This window comes from Typopeltis vanoorti, chromosome 21, assembly GCF_054136105.1.
Source record: "Typopeltis vanoorti isolate ZY-2024b chromosome 21, IOZ_Tvanoo_1.0, whole genome shotgun sequence".
NCBI classification, from domain to species: domain Eukaryota; kingdom Metazoa; phylum Arthropoda; class Arachnida; order Uropygi; family Thelyphonidae; genus Typopeltis; species Typopeltis vanoorti.
The window spans coordinates 56541627-56562618 of NC_143569.1; the positions used below are offsets into that span (position 1 = coordinate 56541627).

Here is a 20992-nt window from a genome sequence, read left to right on the forward strand (position 1 = left end):
TATCAGGAGTCGTCGAGGTCTTGGAGAAAGTAGTCAAGGGTAAAATACAGAAATGGATTGATGAAAATGAGATACTGTATGCGGGACAGTGTGGTTTTGTAACTTGCTCACGTTTTATAACACAATGACGGCTGAACTGGATAAGGGTAATGGGTTTACAGTGACTGCTGGACCTGCCAAGGCCTTTGACGGGATACCACATGGAAGTCTAATCAGTAAACTGCAACATGTGGGAATGGATATAGGGTTGGTGAGATGGATAGGAGGGTGGTTGATGGAGAGATACCAGAGAGTAGTTTACTCAGGAGTAGAGTGCAAAAGATGGCCTGTGACTAGTGGTGTGCCACAGGGTTCTGTTCTTGGACCACTGCTGTTTAATTTGTTCATTAACAATTAGGGAAAGATCTGAGAGGAACAGTTCATTTGTTTGCTGATGATGCTAAGTTGGGTAGGGCAATAGTGAATGCAGAAGATGTCAAAATTTTGCAGGATGATTTGGATAGATTGGAGGTATAGGCTAAGGAGAATGGATGTCAATTTAATGTGGTAAAATGTAAGGTTATGCATTTTGGTGTAAAAAGATTAGCAGTATATCACATTGGTGAACCGTACTCCAGGAGATTGATGAGGCCAGGGACTTGAGTGTTGGTGGATAGGGAGTTGAAGTTTAGGGGGGGGGGGGGGCACTTTGCAAAAGTGGCTAAATCAGCTAATCAAATCACTTGAATGCTGAAGAATATTTTGACGAGCAGAGATAAGCAAGTTATTGTTCCTCTGTAGCGAGCCTTGATAAGACCCCATCTTGATTACTGTGCCCAGATATGGTCACCTAGGTTTCTTCTTCATGGGGAGGAGGTTGAGAGGATCCAGAGGTGAGTGACTAAGATGATAGCAGGTCTATGAAATGAACCTTATGAAAACAGGTTGAAGATTTGTGGGTTGCAGAAATTAGTTGATAGGCAGAAAACGGGAGATATGATTGAGACATTCAAATTGCTAAAGGGTTTCTATAGGATTAATTCAGAGGATATTTTTGAGATCAGAACTGGTGGTGAGAGAACTAGGGACATCTATGGAAGCTGGGCAAGAGTGTGGTTAGCAAGTGTGTTAGAGCTGGGTTCTTTACTTTTAGAGTGGTAAATGAGTGGAATAAGCTGCCAGAGTCTGTTGTGGGTGCTATGACAGTGAGTGAGTTCAAGGCAAGGTATGATAGATACTGTGAGAATGTCATATAGTTGTGTGGACATGATGTTTAGGGCCTCCCTCGATGAGTCTAAGGACTCCTTGGAGTCGCCCATAATAATAATAATAATAAATATGACCTCTCCATTGCTTCCACCTTAGTATCACCACCTCTGGGTCTTTATTGAGGTCTCATCCCGCTGATGAGACCTCAATAAAGGTCGAAACCAGTCTGGGTAGTGGCCCTTCCCTTAATAGTACATGCTTGCAAGGAGATGTGCTTTGCATTCTGGGAGATACTGAGACAAATAGTGATGAGAGCTTTGTCCACCTTTACCACGAGTTGCCTCAGTCCTGAAGATACTTCAGGCACAAACTTTGTTTACTTATACTTGGATAAAGGATTAAACTAAATTTATTTCAGTTAAGCATCCTTTTGAGTGTGAACGATTATCATGCATCTCATAAGAGATAACCGATGATTTGCACTTCTACTTCATCTTTTGGATAACATATATTCACTGTGACAGGAGATGGGTAAAACGAAGGGGAGGGAGGGGGGGGGGTTTAAATTTTTCCATCACTTGCATATTTTAGTTCTTCTGGTCTTTGATAATACCAGATAAAACAAGATTGGATTACTATTCTTGCAATTATATATATATATATATATATATATATATATATATATATATATATATATGCATATAACAAGCACATAGTCAAATGTTTAGTTGTTTAACAGCCAGAAAACTACATATATACATGATTTTCAAAACAGATATTTTTTCTCTACTGAAAGACTCTACCAATCTGCATTCAATTACTGCCCCAGTGTTAAATCTTAAAAAGCCTTCAACTCTATTCAGAGAACAATAAAAGTTTCAATGATTTTCTTTTTCCAACCTGCCAACTAACATTATCTTTTCCTCTTTATGCAAGACACAAAATTTTTTTTTTTAACTAGCTTATGAGTAAGCTAGTTTCATCCCACATTATTAATACATAATGAGTATTATGCATTAGAGAAATTCACACTTCATATGGTCACATTTTTCCAGTTCATGAACATCAGTCATCCTGAAGTGGTATTGATGATGGGTTAGTAGCCAGCAGTTGCAAGTCTGTCAAAAATGACCACTGTGTAATAAGAAATGGAAAATGCGACTGATATTGTGTGTGGTTTGCAAGTGACATATTAGCAAAAAAAAGTGTTAGAATTTTTAAACCTATTTTGACACATGGACCTGAAAGCTGGGTTAAAACAAACTGGTACAGTGAATTAAAAGACTGGAAATCATAACAAGAGTTCTACTGATCCATCTACTGATGTAATATGGCAAAAACCATATTAAAAATGAAAAGAGAAAAAAAAAAGACTTCCTACTATCCGAGAATGTAAAAACAATGCATCTTAAATAAAGACTTTAAATACAACATATATTAAATATTGTATATTTAATACAATATTTAATATATGTTGTATTTAAAAATGTATTAAATATACATTTAATTATTTATTAATATATCTGCCATTTTGGTTTCTGGAGGGTAGGGATGCATTAATAAAGTCTTGAATGCACTGGGTTATCACATTTTAAAGACAAACTATTGTGTTCTCATTTGCAAAATAAATAAATTTACATTAGTATTAATTTAAAAGATTATTTTTTATGCCTAACTACAGCGCCTTATTTTATACATATAGTAAAAGAAAAGTTTATAAAGTTTTTCAGTAACAGTCTTTAGGAGAACCACATGCATCAACCCGCTAAACTGGACTAAATGTACAAACTTAACAAAAAATTTAACATAAAGTGGATAGGAATGATGAATCAAATTTGGAATTCTAAATTTTAATGGCTGATATACCTGTTGTCAAAAAGTCAGCATGGTTAATAGTTATAAGATGCAATTCTTGATGAAGATGAATGATTTTAAAATAACCTTGAAATTTCTAAATGAAAAAAAAAATTCAAATTCTAATACATTTGTAAAATCTAAGATTCCTGATATTTCAGAGATTAAAGACATTTAAATTTTCATTAGTATTTGGATTTCCCTTTCATTTAGAATTCACTCATTTATTATTTTATATTAATTAATTTTTTTATTTAATGTTTTTGGACAATAATTTGACATTTATTCTAGCATTACTATCATCATGTAACATTAACACAATGAAATTAATTTCTCATTAATTTCATTGCAAATGCTTATCTTTTAAAGATAAGAAAGAAAGAAAGAGATGAAGAGGAAAAAAAACAACACTTAGCACACGTCTTATCAATATCTGTTTACTCAAGTAGTCAGCAATAACCAATTATTACAGTGTTCACTTTACAAAAATAAAGGTCCTATAAAACAAAGCTGTAAAAAAAAAAAGTAGTTAAAAAAAAGGATGGTCCCAATTTCTAGCAAAATAAGTTGCAAACTTCATTTCTACACTGATGTTTTTATGAAAATAATAATAATAAAAAATTGTTAAGTATACAATGTAACATGTAGGAAGTATACAATTTGAAACAAATTAACATCATATAAGCTAGAAATATACAGAATGATCGAGAATTAAAATTTAACAAAAGAATAAACTTTCTTTTTCTGTAAAGTTAGAAAAAAGCACCATTCACTTGTCACCCTAAACATATTATTATGAAGGGTAAGCACCAAATTGTTAGATAAAGGATTGGGATGGAAATGAAATATAAAGGTCCTGACTGCTGAATCTGATTACTAGAAGCTATGTTAGTTCACTTACCAAACTTTTAATTATAAAATAAAATATTATTGGTGTGTATAGACAAAATAATTTTAATTTATTCAAGTGTTACAGCATAAAAAAGAATGTTAAACAGAAAGGCAGGCAGAACTGCATAGTCTTTTTCTTTTTTCGTGTGTGTGTATGTGTGTACAGTCTTCGGTATTTCTTTACCACTTAAGTCACCCAGAAGAAGAAATACATTAAGCTACTAAAACCACATGATACAAAAACTTTGGCTTCCAAAGTTTCAAAATACAGTCCATACTTCCTTCTTATACTGTACAGTTTGGGAAGCCATTATTTCTGCTATGTACTGCACTCAATTCATTCGGAATGTTAGTAGCAAGTTGCTTAGCAACCACAATCAAGCTAGAATTTTTTTGGATGCCTTCCACAATTCAAACTTGTTTCTTTGCATCAGTCATATCTCTTTGTTGCTTAGCAACCAGACAATAACAGTGGCAGGAAATTTTTCAGGCTTGACTATCATCATTTAAAGATTCATCAGGCAAATTCATTATGTCTTCACCACCACCACTAGAACTCAAGGAACCCCGTTTTGCAAGATAACGAGAAGGTGGAAGACCTGGAGTTCCTCCTGGTGCAGCACCAGTAGCTCCGCCTCGCCTGAAATGATTAAAACACAGATAAGCAAATTATCACTACAAAAATTTTTATGAGATCAAGAAATATTACATGTTATCTTTGGGTCAATGTACTTTGTCCATCAATGAAAAATTGACTGATTACTTGTTTTATATTCATACCATAATATCTCTGTTGTAGTGAGAATAGTATAATGCTCACATCAAAAGGTAAACTCATAATTATGTTTATACGATACAAGGTTGACCAGAGATAACTATTTTAGACAAAACAGGTAAACATTTAAAATTATTCTGTATGATTTCATAATTTGATCCCACAGAATCATAATTACTGCTTTAATGATATTCTTTATGATTTTCCCATGTGTAAGTAATGTATTATTTCAAGAACAGAAAAGCAAGCAGTACCAAAACTACTTACTGCCCTTAGCTTATAAAATTACTGCTTCATTTCAACAATTTGGCTTTTTTGTTATTATTTTTTTTTTTTTTTACATAATTTTATAATTGCTTTCTGGCAAAAGCTGACATTGCATTATAATGAATTTGCATTAAAAAATTCTCATCTCATCTCCAGATTGGTTCTTTTAAAGAAATACTAATTATAGGATAACTATAATTTTCCACTTGCATAGGCTATTTAAGTGTATGATTGGCCCAATAAAGCTCTCATCTCCCCCAGTCTGAAGGTCATAATAATTATTAGGCTCTCAGCATTAATGCATGTATAAGGGCTGAATTAAAATCCCCTGCCACCTTCATATGAAAATACAACAGATTCCCTCCCACACACTAACCTAAATGGTTCCTGGAAATCATCAAGTGAATCATAAATTGAACTCTAATTTCCTATAAGGTGCTGTCATAGATTAGGGCTACATTCTTGGAAATTTGTTTGAACCATAACTTAGTATGAACCATAACAAGTTTTCTGTTTATTTTTTAAGATGGTGTTTATTGCGGATTGAGACCACAAACTTACAGACAAGTTCTATTCACTTTTTTTCTGAATTCATGAAGGCTTAAAATTTCATGTTTCTCATCTAATGTTATTGCTTTATGCTTCTAAGGATTCTGGATTCACTGTTGAAATACATGGACAAGCAACTTGTTTTTTTTTTGAAATTTTTGGAGGCTGCATATCATACTATAAATAACTTTAAATTAAACTGACAATAAGTGAAGACTGAGGCAAACTACCGCAGTTCATTCTGACCACAGGTTGTAGACTAATTACAGCAACTTTTTTTTAAACTCAAATATGCATATAATATTTAGATATAATATGCATATTAGTGACATAAAACTTTATTATAAGATAAAAAAAAATAATAAGCCATGCCAATTCACTTACTGGAAATAATTCGTATTAGTTAATGTTTTATTCTCAGTTGTATGCTGTGTACTTAGATGAATACATGATAAAGTACTCTTATCCCAATTCACATTTCTGCAGTCCAACATTTCATACAATGATAACAGAACATTTTTATCAGATATAAGAGCAAAAAAGTCAAAGCCAGCAGTAAGTACAGTGCAGTTCACTTTATAATATACAAGAGGCAGAATATGCACAGCCTATATCACACAAACAGAACTTTATCTGAAACTAAGCAATATTTATGTAAATCCCACTGACCAAAAGGGTTGTAATATTAACCCATGTCTTGTGTTGAAAGTTGCTGTTGTGTTGAAAAATTTTTATATGTAACACAGGCTTTCAGAACCAAGGCACTTAATAGGCTAACCTAGTGTTAACTGCACTAGAACAAATAAAGAACACAAAAGAGATAAGGAATTATTAGATATATGAAGAGCCAAAGGCTTCAATTCGGCGACACATGACTTGTTTAAGTTAAGGGATATTACATCCCATATCGTTTCTTAGCCGAATAAGAAACTCAAAGAGTTTCATGCCGAATATAGTAGAAACTATATAAAGTTCGGCGATTCCAAGCGTAAGCAAATACCTGGATTTCCAGGTATTTGCCGAACTTTATATAGTTTCTACTATATTCGGCATGAAACTCTTTGAGTTTCTTATTCGGCTAAGAAACGATATGGGATGTAATATCCCTTAACTTAAACAAGAGATAAGGAATGTTTGTAATGGCCATTTAAAATTCAAATTCACCAATGAGTCTTGCTTCTTGGCAGATGTAAAAATTCCTGACTTGATCCCTAGTTCTTAAGAAGCATCTTTGTTAAGAATATGAACCAGACTTTTGCAATGTTAAAAAAAATGAAACTCATAATGGGAAATCCAGGAATTCTTGCCATGTATGATTATGTAAATAAACAGGCTATACATATACTGCTTGGAAAGAAGTCAACAGATGCCATAATGTGAGGAACAAACAGCCATGGCACCCACCTTAATAAGATGTAGGATCTCATTTTGTGGCAATGACTGCAGCAATTCCTATGGGGCATACTTTCCACAAGCATGAGATAGTGATTGATGGTAATTTCGACCATTCTTCCTGGAGGCATGTTGTGAGGCAGATATCCCTTAACCTCACCTGAAGATTCAGTTCATCCCACAGATGTTCAATAGGGTTGAGATCAGGGCTCTGTGAAGACCAGGCAAGTAGGCGATGTTTCGTGTCCACAAACCACACAGTTACAGAAGCAGCCTCATGACACAAAGCATCTTGCTGAAAGAGACAATGGTCAGTTCCGTAGAAATGCCACAAAGCAGGAAGTATTGCATTATCCAGAATGTTCAGATAACTCTCTGAGTTCAATGTTCGTGGCACCACAAACAGAGGTCTGAGGCCAAACCAGGAAAAACAGGACCACGCCATCACACTGCCACTTCCAAATTTCATACTCTGGTAAGAGCTGTTCACCAAGCATCCACCACACCCGCTCCTCCATCTGCTTGGTAGAGGGTGTAGCATGATTCGTTGCTCCATAACACAGCTTTCCAAGCTTCCAGATCCCACTGCACATGCTCTTTGCACCACTGAAGATGGCACTGCATGTTGGTTTGAGTAATGTGGGGCTTGCATATTGTGGTCCTATTATGGAAACCCGTACTGTGGGTCACAGTTCTGAATATTTTTGTGCAGATTCATGTTCCAGTCAATGCCTGGAACTTTGCATTCAAAGAATCAGTTGACAAATGGTGGTTTTAAAATATAATCCTTTGTAACACCCTATGGTCACATTCGGTGAGTGTGATGGGTAGTCCACCGCTGGTAGCACTTGAATCCCTTCACTTTCATCTCAGTATGGTATCACTGACTGTTGGCCTGGGATGGCCCAATTTGTCAACAATTTGCCAGACAGATAGGTCTGCAGCATGGTTCTATCACAACATCTTTTTCAAATTCCATCAGTTCCCTTCTTACAGCCATTTTGCTCAGACACAGTTGCACTGAACTTGGGAGTATCATATTCCTCCAATTTATAAAGGTTGCAAACACTGACTTGTTACATGGCATGATGCACCTTGTCCATGTGGATGTTCATGGACTTCTTTCCAGTGTGTGTGTGTGTGAATGTAAATTGTTTTGTTTCAAATAAAGTTTCTGCAACATGGATCATTTATTCTTACTTACCAATCATTATTTTGAAAATGCTAAATTTGTGTGATCTTTGATACAATTTTGCTGATCTTTATTTTGAACTAGTATACCAACACAAAAAACATCGGTTCGCCATTAACATCAAAATCCTTTGTTTGCAACCTGAGTGCTCAGACACTAGAATATTCACAAACTATGCGCTTATTTTATCAATAACTATTTATGAAAAGAATAGTGATTAAACATTATTTCAACTTTAACCATCTATCACCATTCCATTGTTAAATTGTGAATGAAGAATTTTATGAATATACTTCATTCATGATTTAACATGGATTGCATTTCCTGAGCTAAGTTTGCTCCTAAGTAAATTGTAATTTAAGCACACAGTTATTTGTTCATTGAAACAATAATTGTAAATTTTTTTAGTTATTTATTTTATATAAATTCTTTATATTAACTTGTAAATGTATCCTAAGCGAATTGTAATATATGCATTTTATTTGTTGTTACTGAAAGTGAAAGTATTTCTAAGGGACTCTGCTAATGTGATTTGATTGGCTACTGTCAGAAAACTAAGTTATTTTGAGATAGCATGTGCCTTAGCATTGGGAACTGTACAACAATCACATGGGAATTCGGTTGTAAACTGAAAGAGCGGAGAAAAACAAGTTTGGGTGGGAAAGAGAGAGGATTTATGAGATATAGGAAGAAAGAACCAGAAGGAAATTGGAGAGTGTGTGGGAAGGTCGTGAGATGTGATCTAACCTGGGATTGTACAACGTAACAAAGATTTGGAAACTTGTTCCGATTTTAATGAATCTTACTTCGAACTCTTATTTATTTATAGTTTCCTGTCACCTTGTAAAGGAATTTATCCAAGTGAAAGGATAATAATATGATCGAGATTTATCGTAAGATAAGTTATTACGAGCAAGAAAATACATTTTCCAGTCTTAACAATTAAGTTATTGAACTCAGGGATACTATAAGTTTTGTGTTGCCTATAGTGGAAGATTATCGAGTGCCTAGAAGTGTTGTAAGAGTTTTCCATAATGTGCAAGCTATGATGATCATACCGATAAGAATAGCTATTCTATAACTAACGTGTGATAGTGTTGCTTGTGTCCAGAGAACTTGATCAATTTCGTGTTGCTGGAGACAGCTAGTCAAGCTTGAATGAGTGATATTATAAAACATTTTCCTTGTGAAACTAATGTGAAAAACTTCATTGAAGAATTAGTTCGTGTTTGAATGTGTTATCTCACAATGTATATGTAAATGCAAGACTTAGCCTTTTAAGAACTATTTTAATCCTCTGATAGATATTGATGATGCCAGCTAAATGTTTGATAAAATTAAAGTTTGTGATTATTCTATGAGACTAAAAATAATTACTTTTTAAGTGTTTTGCTGAATATTGTTGTTGTTTAAGGTGAAACTAAGTTGAAATCCTAACGGATGAGAATTGTGAAAGCCTTATATATATGTTCTAGCAGTAAATGATGCACTCAGCTGAGTAGGATCTAAATACTTTATAGAATGCTTAAATTATTTTCTAATTGTATTGATCTTAATACAGTTTTTGTTTCTTATGTAAAAATAATTTTGTGAGAGAATTAAATATCTTGTTTAACTTGATTCTTGTGCTTGCCTAATTTCAGTTTCATTGCACCGCTCATTAAAATACGAATCTTGCAGGGAAACCCTATGTATAAGTAAGAAAATTTCGGCCTGTAGTAAGTTCACATTGCTGTTATGCTATTTGATGCTTGACTCCTTCACAATAATTGTGTGATTTCAAACATAGAGTGGCACAGTATAATAAAAAATTTTCTTTTTATGTTTGAATGTGGGGTCAACCAACAACTAGCAAATATAAGGTTGGATGAAAGACTAAACCAACACCATCTAATGACTACACTACCAATTAGCTTATTCAAGAATTCAAGTAAAACGGCATTATTCTAGGTTATTCTGATTTCTACTCACAACAGGAATTGCATATCTGAATCCTAAATCAGAACAAATGGACTTCATATAAATTTGCTGTCATTTAAAGAGGTTACCATCATTAATGCTATGTTCTTAACATTAATACACAATGATTAACAAGGACGTAGCATTAATGATGGTAATCTCTTTAAAAATCAGCAAATTTCTATGAAGTCCTAATTTAATCATAGTAATTACACTTGATTGTTAATTTAGTGAAGATTTCTTAATTTGTAATGTATAAGCAAAGTTTTTAGGGGGTACCATCCTCAAATGTGAGAACAGTATTCAATGGTTGGCCAGATGTATAGTTTATCAACTGTTTCAAAGAGTTAACATCTGGAAAAAGAGAAAATTTCTTAAATGCTAAGGAGACATTAATACCAAGGACAATTAGAATCTACAGTGATCTGGAGAAGAGAAACATTGGCTCACATAAAAACTGGTATGGTCAAAAGAAAGAAAAGGTCAGAAATAAGATTAAATTGAGTTTTGGTATTAATAAAGTTAACATGATTAGTAGAACCCAGCTGAACAATGGTTGAGAGATTATAATTTAGGGTACAAAAGTAAGGTCTCTAGATTTGTTTGTGTGTGTGTGGTAAAGATTTCTCAAAAGAAGGCAGTTTACTGTCATTAGCAAAAGTGCAAATTGGATTTGCAGTCAATCTGAAAAGGAGAGAGAGAGAGAGAAGTAAGATATTTGGAGATACTTCAGCACTCATTGTAAAGGTAAAACAGTCTGTTGGGTGGAGAGTAGGTAATCTATATTTGGCCAATCAGGCAAGTAAAGTGATTGGCAAATTTGTAAAATATCATCTCTACTTATGTTGCAGTAAGATAACACAGCTTATTCCTTTCTTTTAAGCTTAAACGGTGATCCGAACGCATTTTTGAAAATTATGGAGACAACTACCGTGTTTGAATAAAAACTTTAGTTTAATATAACTAAAATCTACATTCGACGTTTAGACCTTTATGTTAAGGTCATCTTCTGGAGCATACAACTATACACAGAAAACAAGCTACACTACATTCAAACTGGTTTGTTAAAGATACTGACCAACCGCTACAACAAATGTTGGCCTGACCTCTGGTGAGAAAATAAAATAATACATCAACGCTAGAGTCCTATTATTAATGTTATCTGTTGGTTGTAGAAATACATTGGGCACAACAAGTATCTATCTATATACATATATTAACACTTTCATTGCCAAGCTGAAAATTGGAATTTCGTGTGGTGGCCAAATTTTTTTTATTTTTTTATTTAGTTAACGACGTCCACGCGATAACGCGTGATTGGCCGTTTGGTGAGAACTCACATCGCGTGATATCATTCATTGCCAAGCTGAAAATTGGAATTTTGTATGGTGGCCAAATTTTTATTATTTTTTTTTTATTTAGTTAGCGACGTCCATGCGATAACGCGTGATCGGCCGTTTGGCGAGAACTCGCATTGCGTGATTGGCAATGAACGTGTTAACATCATGATTATACTTGTACATTCCAGCCAGTTGGTAGGGAATGGTTTCTAATACTAGCTGAAGATTGGCTAGAGTCCTGACTTATGTTGGATCTTAAGTATTAGGTAGGCTGAATGTGTGCCATCCAGATCCTTGGAATTTTCATGCCATCTTTATTGTTGATATTTGGGTGGTTTATCAGGATTTCGGAGGCTTCCTTAAATTTCCTTTCATACCAGGTTTTTGTGTGGTGTAAAGAGCGGGTGCTTTTCCAGTTGATTTGGTGTAAGGTGTTGAGCGCATGGTCTGAGAGGCCTGCTTCACCATAATGGTTATATTTAATGTGTTCTTTCTTGCGTATAGGGATTGTCTGTCCTGTTTCACCAATGTACGGTAAGTTACAGATGCAGCGGATGCAATAGACTCCAGGATGTGCTAATGGAAGAAGAGGATCCTTAGAGGAGGAGTTGAATATGGTTTTAAGTTTAGTGGGTGGTTTAAAGGTGGCATCGAGGTTATAATGTTGTAGGATTCTGTTGATTTTTTCTGATAACCTTTAATGTATGGGATGGCTATGGTTTTACTGTAATCTAGATTCGTTTTTGTTGTTGTTTTATGGAGTATTTTATTAATAGTATTTTTGTTATAGCCATTATTTATGAATGTGTCGCTGATTATTTTTAGTTCTTGTTTCAGGGCTTGCTGGTTAGAGCAAATTGTTGTAGCTCTGTTTTTAAGGGTGTTAATGACTCCATATTTTTGTGATGGGTGGTGGTATGAATTAGCATGTATGTATTGGCCAGTGTGTGTCGGTTTTCGGTAGACCGTGAAGGATAGACTGCCTGAAGGAAGATGTGCGACTAGTGTGTCTAGGAACAGGAGCGAATTTTGATTTTCGATTTCGATGGTAAATTGTATGCAATCGTGTTGTTTGTTCAGGTGGCTAAGGAATGTGTTTAGAGTTTGTTGCCCGTGCGGCCAGATCGCAAAAACGTCATCAACGTATCTAAGCCAGAATGTCGGTATAGTTGTATGCTCCAGAAGATGACCTTAACATGAAGGTCGAAACGTCGAATGTAGATTTTGGTTATATTAAACTAAAGTTTTTATTCAAACATGGTAGTTGTCTCCATAATTTTCAAAAATGCATAACACAGCTTATGTTCCTTATTATAGCAAAAACCACTGTCATGAACAGTAAAGCGTATCATCATCAATTTCCTGATATGTATCCTCAAGAGGCATAAAGGTTACTCTGACAGCACTATATGATTACATTATTACTAATGTCCTATCAACAATTCTCCTCCAAATTCGTTGGAACTCCAATACTGTCATAATTAATATTTTAGTCTCCTAGGACATTTTGGCTGACTCTAGGTCTTTCTCTTTCTCCCTGCCATCTTGCCACCTGCTTTGCTAACCTTCCTTCTCCCATTATGTTTATGTGACCATATTACCTTAGATTAGCTCTATTCACACATTCCTGAATGCTGACAATGTCACCTTCTAGAAGAGGTTTCTAGAATTTTCATTCCATATGTAAAAGGAATGTCTGAAAGAACTGCAAGACTTCTTTGCCAAATCAATCTTCAAGTTTCTTTCCATCCAGTTTGGAAATTAAATTCCTTTCTAGACTCTTGAAGATAAATATCCTCCTGGAGCTTATAGAATTCTGAGTTCATCCTTTATTATATTATCTGAGCTGGTCGTTCAGCTCAGATTCGCCTAAAAGAACATCAAGATTATATTCTATTTCATGAGTCTGATAAGTCTCTTTTTGCCAGTCACACCTTATATACAGGATATCTGGGCTAGAAGTATCCAAAAATACACAAGCATATCTCAGCATCCATAAAGCTTATTAAAATAATTTTTTGTTATTACTTTAAATAAAAGTAACTCTAAATAAAAATAAGTAACTTTAAATAAAAGTATAAAAAGTAACTCACCAAGTTTTCATGAAGGTTAGTAAAGTTCAATGTGGGCACCAGATGTCAAAATGATACTCAAGCTCTTGCAAAGTATTTTCCAGCATCTGAGCCGTTATTAGAGCAACTGCTGCCATGATACGCTGTTTCAAATCTTCCAAATCTCAAACGTTTCTCTGGTATACACACACACAGTCTTTAGCTCCATGCAAAAAAAGTCCAATGGAGTCATATCCGGGAATTAGGCAGCCAGACAGTTGGGCCTCCTCTTCTGATCCAATGTCCAGGAAATGTCTCATTCAAAAAATGTAGTAACATCTCAAATGAAGTGTGGTGGAGCACTATCTTGTTGTTTTTTTTGACACACTTGAAAGTGTGACAAAACAAATCTTGGAGATTTCCTATCGACTGAGCTTTAGTTTAAGAAAACATAATCAATGGTTCTTGCATTATAAGCCATTATTTTTGGATACCTCTAGCCTGGACACCACCATATATATACTGCTAGTTTTGTGTTTTGGCTAATTCCTCTGATTCTATATAAATTTATTGTTGACTTCCTGTCATACCAGCTTTGCTAAATCTGTTGTATATTTCTATATTTAATTTGCCATCTTCACTAAAAATTATGTCTAAATAGCTGAAATGTTTTACTTGTTCCATAGTTTCTCAATTCAGTATGCAGTTCATGTTTTCAATGTTCCTGCCTATTGTCACAGTGTCTTTTTATTGACAATTTTCATATTAAAATTAATACAGCAGTCATTCAATTTAGTTAGGGAATCCTGCAGACTTATACTGGATATATTTAGGAGTATAACATAACCTGTATAAATTACACAGCTAAAAATTAGCATCTCCAATTGTGATATCAGAGATTTAATGCCAGTTTCTTTCATAATGCAATCCATATAGATGATGAATAATAATGTACTCGTATCCTACTTATTTTAACATCAAACCAACTTCCTGTACCCTTCACTTCTATCTTGTATACAGGTTAGATATCGCTCCATATAATATTCCATTTACCCCATGTAACTGTAGCATTTTGAAAGCTTTTCTCTAGGCACCTTGTTGTATGGAGCGATATCTAGCCCGTATATCTAGCTTTAGCTAGTGTTGTATAATAAACCATCCAACACTTATATCAAATAGTTATAATAAATCTCATGTTTTGATAAAAAGTGAGAAGTAACTAAGTTCATTTAACCATGTAACTAGTTTGCTAAAGAAAATTAATTTATTCAAAAGATTTACCTCATTTTACTTTTAAGTGTTGATAATTCTCGAGACATTGCTTCATTAGATTCTACTAAATCTTCCAGTTCTCTCTGAGCTTTACGCCTCTGAGCTTTCTCCCTAGAACATTCCTCTTCTGCCTCATCTAGTTGGCGTTTCAGAGCTTTCACCCTTCCATTAACTTTTTCAACCTAGAAATTAGAGGTTATATTCAATTTAACACCAAATAGCAGATTATAATCAGTTATATCAAAAATATGAGCTTTTTGTAGAACTCAACTATATAAATGCAAATTTGAGTGTCTTGTGTGCGTGTGTAAATTCAACCCTGCATATGAGGTCCCGAGATCTATGACAAAATGCTGTGGGGGGGGGGGGGGGGGCAACAAATCAGAGAGAAGAGAAGAATTTGTTGATATGTTTCTTCAAGATATGGAATGTTATAATCATTGGGAAAACAGGATGGAGTTGAGAACGAAAAGTTAGCCAAATAACTTTGGAGATGAACTGTATATGAGCACTGACTAGTAGGTGCTTGTGTTTTAGAGAAAGTTGAGAAATGGTAGTGACAAGTTTGGTGGAGCAACATCCATGGAAATATTTATAGAAAAGACATAATGCAGCAGTAATGGGGAAAAAATTAGCTATGAGAAAGCAACTGGGGGGGAGGGGGTCACTGTGTAGTCATCAAATACTGTTAAGCATTTTAAGGGAGATTTTAGATGCACCACCCCAAATGCCGAGAACAATATTTTAAGGTTGGACAGATTTGAGATTTATGAAGTGTCAGGAGTTCAGCAGAAGAGAAGTATTATTTAAAATATTGTTTTTTTTTTTTTTAAGAAGAGAAAACACTAGTAGACAAGCAGAATATTATCAAAAATGAAGTAGAGTGAAGCATTGTCTTTCACCTACGAAATAAGACAGAACTGTGTTTTGTGACATTAAAACTCAACAGGTTATCCTCATCCCACTTGAGAATAGCAAAAAAAAATGGTATTTAAGGCATTAATTATAGAAGATCTTGAAACTTGAGTACTACAAGGTTTTTGTAAAACAAAAAAGAGGAATGGAGAGTACTGTCATTATAAAGCTATGAACAGGACCGGATGCCAGAGAGATATCACATCATTGATCTCGCTCTCTCTGGCATCCAAATTCTATTTATAGGAGGAAGAGTATAGTGAAAGCACAGATTCCTAAGTATTCCAGCAGTGATTGAAAAAAAAACTATCCACCACAACAACTGAAGAGAAGAAGCAATCCACTCAAAGAGTAGGAGGAAGACCAAGGTAGCTTGGTAAGAAGGCCACAATGTCAGACCTGATTGTTCAATTTTTGCAATTGTTACAAGCTGTTATAAGCTAGAGTTTCTGATCTGAACCATTGGATGCATGTTTTTTGTAAACATATTTAAATAATATGTATACAAAAAAACAAAGCAAAATAAGCAAAAGTATTCTTGCTGGGATAAGTACTTTTACTTTCATTCCCCACATCACTCAAAGCCCTCGACTATTATGCGAGGCCTGGTTTTCCAATGTTCCAAAGCATTCCAATTTTGACTTGGAATGCTTTGGAACATTGGAAAACCAGGCCTCACATAACAGTCGAGGGCTTTGAGTGATATGGGGAATGAAAGTAAAAGCACTTATCCCAGCAAAAATACATTTGCTTATTAGATCAGAACTAGTGCTAGGCTGAGAAGAGAGGAACCAACAATTAGACTATATGGAAATGAGGTATAAAAATCCCAAAAGTCATATCAACTGGCACCATTGTAGTACTGTAGGATGTAATAGGCTGACAATTATTAGGAGAATGATTATCTGTATACCAAAGAAAATACTGCCAAGATTATGGTATTTGGAGAGAGAAATAGTGAAATTAAGAAAAGGTCTAGGATGTCAGAAGAAGAATGAGGATTATCTGAATTCTGGTGAGTTGATAAACAATGTGTGTTTAATCATTACTGAGAGCAAACAGTTTGGCTTCACTTCTGGCTTTGGTTATGAAGTTGAAGGGAAGCCAGTTGGAATTATGGATAATGAGTAATAAACCAAATGTGAAATATAGGCAGAGGAGTAAAAAATTATATAAAAATGGTTTTCTCAAGAGTCATGATCATAATGCCATCACACTGCTAAGCCAGGTATTACAGAGAGTCAATGACAATTTTTATTACAAAAATAATTAGGTTTTCATATATGTTTTGGTTCCTGGGTGGATATCATTAACACAGCACTTTTATCTGATGGGGATATTTGACCAGAAGCAACATGCAAAAACTGAAGCATTTGCAAGAGATGCTTGCAATTAAAGAAAACATAAAAACCAAAGCATTTTTCTCCTCCTCCTCTTCCATTCTTTACAAGTCACATCATAATTCACCTCTCCTGGCATAAACACATCACAACCATTGCATCCTCAGCTTCCAAAAAACTAGGTTTTCTCTTTCGCTTGACGCTACTTCACCTCTAAACAGCTGTTAACATTATACAAATCACAAATCCACCCAGCTATCAAATACTGCTCTCACATTTGCAGTGGGGCTCCTAAAAGCTCCCCGAAAAGGCTCGACTCAATACAGAGGAGAGCAATTAGATTGATAAATGACCCATCTCTCACCAACTCACTTCCCTCACTTTTACATAGATGCTTGGTCTCTGTGATTTGTATATTCTATAAATATTTCCATGGAAAATGTTCATCCGAAACAGCATCAATAATTCCCCCACTCTGTACTAAGCCCATTGAAATACGTGCAGCTGCCACCAAACATCCTTTCACAGTACACCCTGAAACCCACAGAACAAGTTTCTTTTCCTCCTCCTTCATCCCTGCTACTGCGGTACTGTGGAATAGTCTTTCCCCTGACGTATTTCCCAAGAAATACAACATGCAGGCTTTTAAATCAAATGTAAACGAGTTTCTCCTTTCCCAACCCACTACCCATATACGGTACTAACGTACTATAGGTTAACCAACCAACCCCTCTTGTATATGGGCCCAACATATTAAAAAAAAAATAGTCATCTTCTGCAGATCTTATTTTTCAATCAATTTTGACCAAATTTGAAATACGGTTGTTTCTCTGAGAATTTTGATGTAATTGATTTAAAATAAAAGCACAGCAGACTCCAGCATAATAACCATGAAGGAGTTTGTGGTCATGTGGACAAGCTGGGTACAGGAATTGCACGTGAGGCCTTTCCAATCCTCTGATCTCGTGTTCAAAGATCAGGACCACATCCAATTTATCAAACATCACAAATCTGCCCTGCCACAACATGGGATTGAAAACATTAGCAACAGGATAAAGCCTTCACTGACCTAACCTCTGTGATGACTGCCTTATTATTCCTAATGTATGGGAAATTGTCATCCTCAACTGCATTATATGAATTTGTAATCTCAATTTTTTTTTTTTTAATTTTTAACTCGTCTATTTAAATTTTTATTTTATCCTAATAGTTTTAATCCATGAACACTTGACTGTATACATAAAGGGATTCCAATTGAACGCATGTGCAATTTTACTGTTTCTTTATTCAAATTCCTGATGATGTCTTACAACACACAAGATGAAATATTTGTATAATAAATTAATTTTTACTGTGCTACACATGTGATTCTATAGTTATTCTTGAAGAAAGCCAGCAAAGACCCCTAATACAATAAGGTCAACTGAGACATCCACCTTCACCTATGTTCGGTGCTCTTGCTCTCTACAGGCCAACTAATGGACACAGAGGAAGACCGACCAAGAAAAGCTTTGGCAATACATAAGCAAACTTCTTTTTGAAGATGAGGCTCATGAACCATCTGATATTCATCAACTTAGCTCCCTTTCATCCATACATTATCTCCACGAGTTTTTGTTATATGAAAATTTTGCATATATTTCCCTATTCATGCATGAATAAATGATGAAGTGTAGTATAATAAAATTTTAAAAAAATCCAACTAATACAGTAAAAGGCCTCTTATCAAGCAAAGGACTGTTTCCCCTTATCCTCCAAATCTAGTACTTAATTACAAATTTATAAACACTTTCACAGCTTACACGTGTAAAAAAATATGGAATTTTATTCAAAAACTCCAATACATTTCTATGCAAGATTGAAATGCAACACCGTACATACCTGTTCTTTATACTGGTCCGTATGCCGACGTTCATCTTCTAGTTGCATTAGGACTTCTTTTAACCTCTTTTCAATTTTACGACCTGCTTTTGCTACTGTTTGCCTCTCCCTAAAAATGGTAAATACATTGAAATGCTGTTATACAACACACTAGGGAAGATATTTTAATTAATTAAAAAAAGTAAGTTTTTAAATGAAGTTATACAGAAGTGTCTAATGATGGAGAAATTTAAATGATCTGAAATAGCTGAATGCAGACAACTTTTCAATGAGGCTTCAAAATGACTAGAAAATAAATAAATAAGAATAATCAGTTCCATTTTACTTCAAAACATTAAAACTGATTCTCAAAAAAATTTCAATTCGATCCCACTTTATTTTATATTTCATTCAAGAAATTCACATCAAATGTAACACAGCTTATAATTTTATACCAGAAACTTATCTTTGTTCCAGCTGATAACCTCTGCCTATAGTGTCAGTGGGCATCCCTCTATCAGTAGTTTCAACCAAGCCATTTTAATGGCAAAATTATATCTGCAGTACAATTGTTTAGATAATCAATGTTTTTTTTTTTTTTTTACTATACAAGAATTATTATGAGATACCACCATATTATTCTGTATAATCAACTTTCCTTAAAAATGAAACTAATAGTTGTCAGTGAATTACACAACATAAAGTCAATATGTTATTCTGAATTAAATGATTATGCACTATTAGCTTTCATCACACGTGCTATTAGATTTTTTTAAACAGTCACGTCTTCATATTTGCGGATTCATGTTGGCAGCCATGAAATCGCACTCTTTAGTCTTGCAGTGAGCATTAGGCTACTTGTGCTTAAAATATTACTGTGTATATGTGACTACCTATGGTTTCTAAACAAAGTGTAGAAACCATAGGTAGTCACATGTGTAATGACAAATCAAAGCCAACAATGGTCAAGAAAGTGATGACTTTCTCAAATGTTGAAAAGGGATCACACATGCAGCTGTAGGTCGCACATTAGGTAACAAAAGTACTGTACGGTACATAAGGAAACAATAAACTCAGATCAGAGAGGCAGTGCAAACTAGTGGAATTCTTACTGCTACACGATAAAGATGTTAAAATGGAGAATGCGCTGTTAATTTGGTTCAAAGATCAGCACAAGAAAAAGTTGTTTGTTAGCAGCGGTACAATTTCCATTAAGGTTCTCGTTCTTTACAATGGATTCTTTATGCAGCAAACTCTTGTAGTACCTGCAGCACCACAGAAACCACTTTTATTGTCAGCAAAGGCTAGTTCCAGAAATTCTGGAAGTGTTATTCACTCAATAATGTAAAAATTATGGACAAGACTGCTTCAAGCAGATCAAGAGATCATTGAGGAGATGGAATATAAACCCAAGCAGGTTTTCATGCTAATGACATGGTATTATTCTGAAAGAATATGTCTCAGTGCATATAGCCATCGAACGGAAGAAAGATGAACCAGAAGTCTTAATGTCAGCCAACCCTGCATCTTCAGCCTCCAGAGTAATGAATCCTCTGGTGAATATCCTGGTGCATGCCTCATTCTTAACTATAATAAAAATCTGATACAGTATTTTCAAAACATGGGCCTAAAATTTTACTCAGTATTGCAAAACAAAATTAACACCTTTTAAACATTTTTCTGTTAATTATAAATGGTTGTGTAAGTGTTTAGGCATATTTAGAAAACATCTGTAGTTATTTAAGCAAGAATACAGATTTTTGCAGAATTTTAGTTTCAATGGTTGGTGCTGACAAGTAACCCCTACGAATACGGAGACCCTGTGTTTGGCTTATATTGTTATAAGCCAAAAATCAAAATAAAAAAACTGGAGTTTAACACGCTCACGTTGGGGTGATTGGAACTTTCTCACTGCTATCCTAACCATCTCGTAAGGCAAGGGAAAACACTGTGCCCAGTGACAATTTCATGCTCAAGTATTTAAAGTGGCTATGTTTTTGATTATTTCCAATTGGAAATAATCAAAAACACAGCCACTCTAAATGGATACAATCTCAAAACAACTCAAAAAATCATCAGCAACTTCTCCACACATCAACCTAGACAAGAACATAATAAATTTAGTTTAATCCTTTATCCAAGTGTTA

General features: G+C 34.6%; 1 protein-coding gene across 1 annotated transcript in view; it reads right to left on the reverse strand.

Moving 5' to 3' along the window:
* Positions 1-3463: 3463 nt before the first annotated feature.
* Positions 3464-20992, reverse strand: part of zip (myosin heavy chain 10) — a 517797-nt gene continuing 500268 nt past the window's right edge. The window contains exons 38-40 of the mRNA XM_090411020.1: positions 18867-18975; positions 14740-14912; positions 3464-4573 (exon numbers count right to left, since the gene is read on the reverse strand). Coding sequence (XP_090267146.1) covers positions 4420-4573; positions 14740-14912; positions 18867-18975 — 436 coding nt within the window. The 3' untranslated portion in view covers positions 3464-4419. The remainder of the gene's footprint in view (positions 4574-14739; positions 14913-18866; positions 18976-20992) is intronic.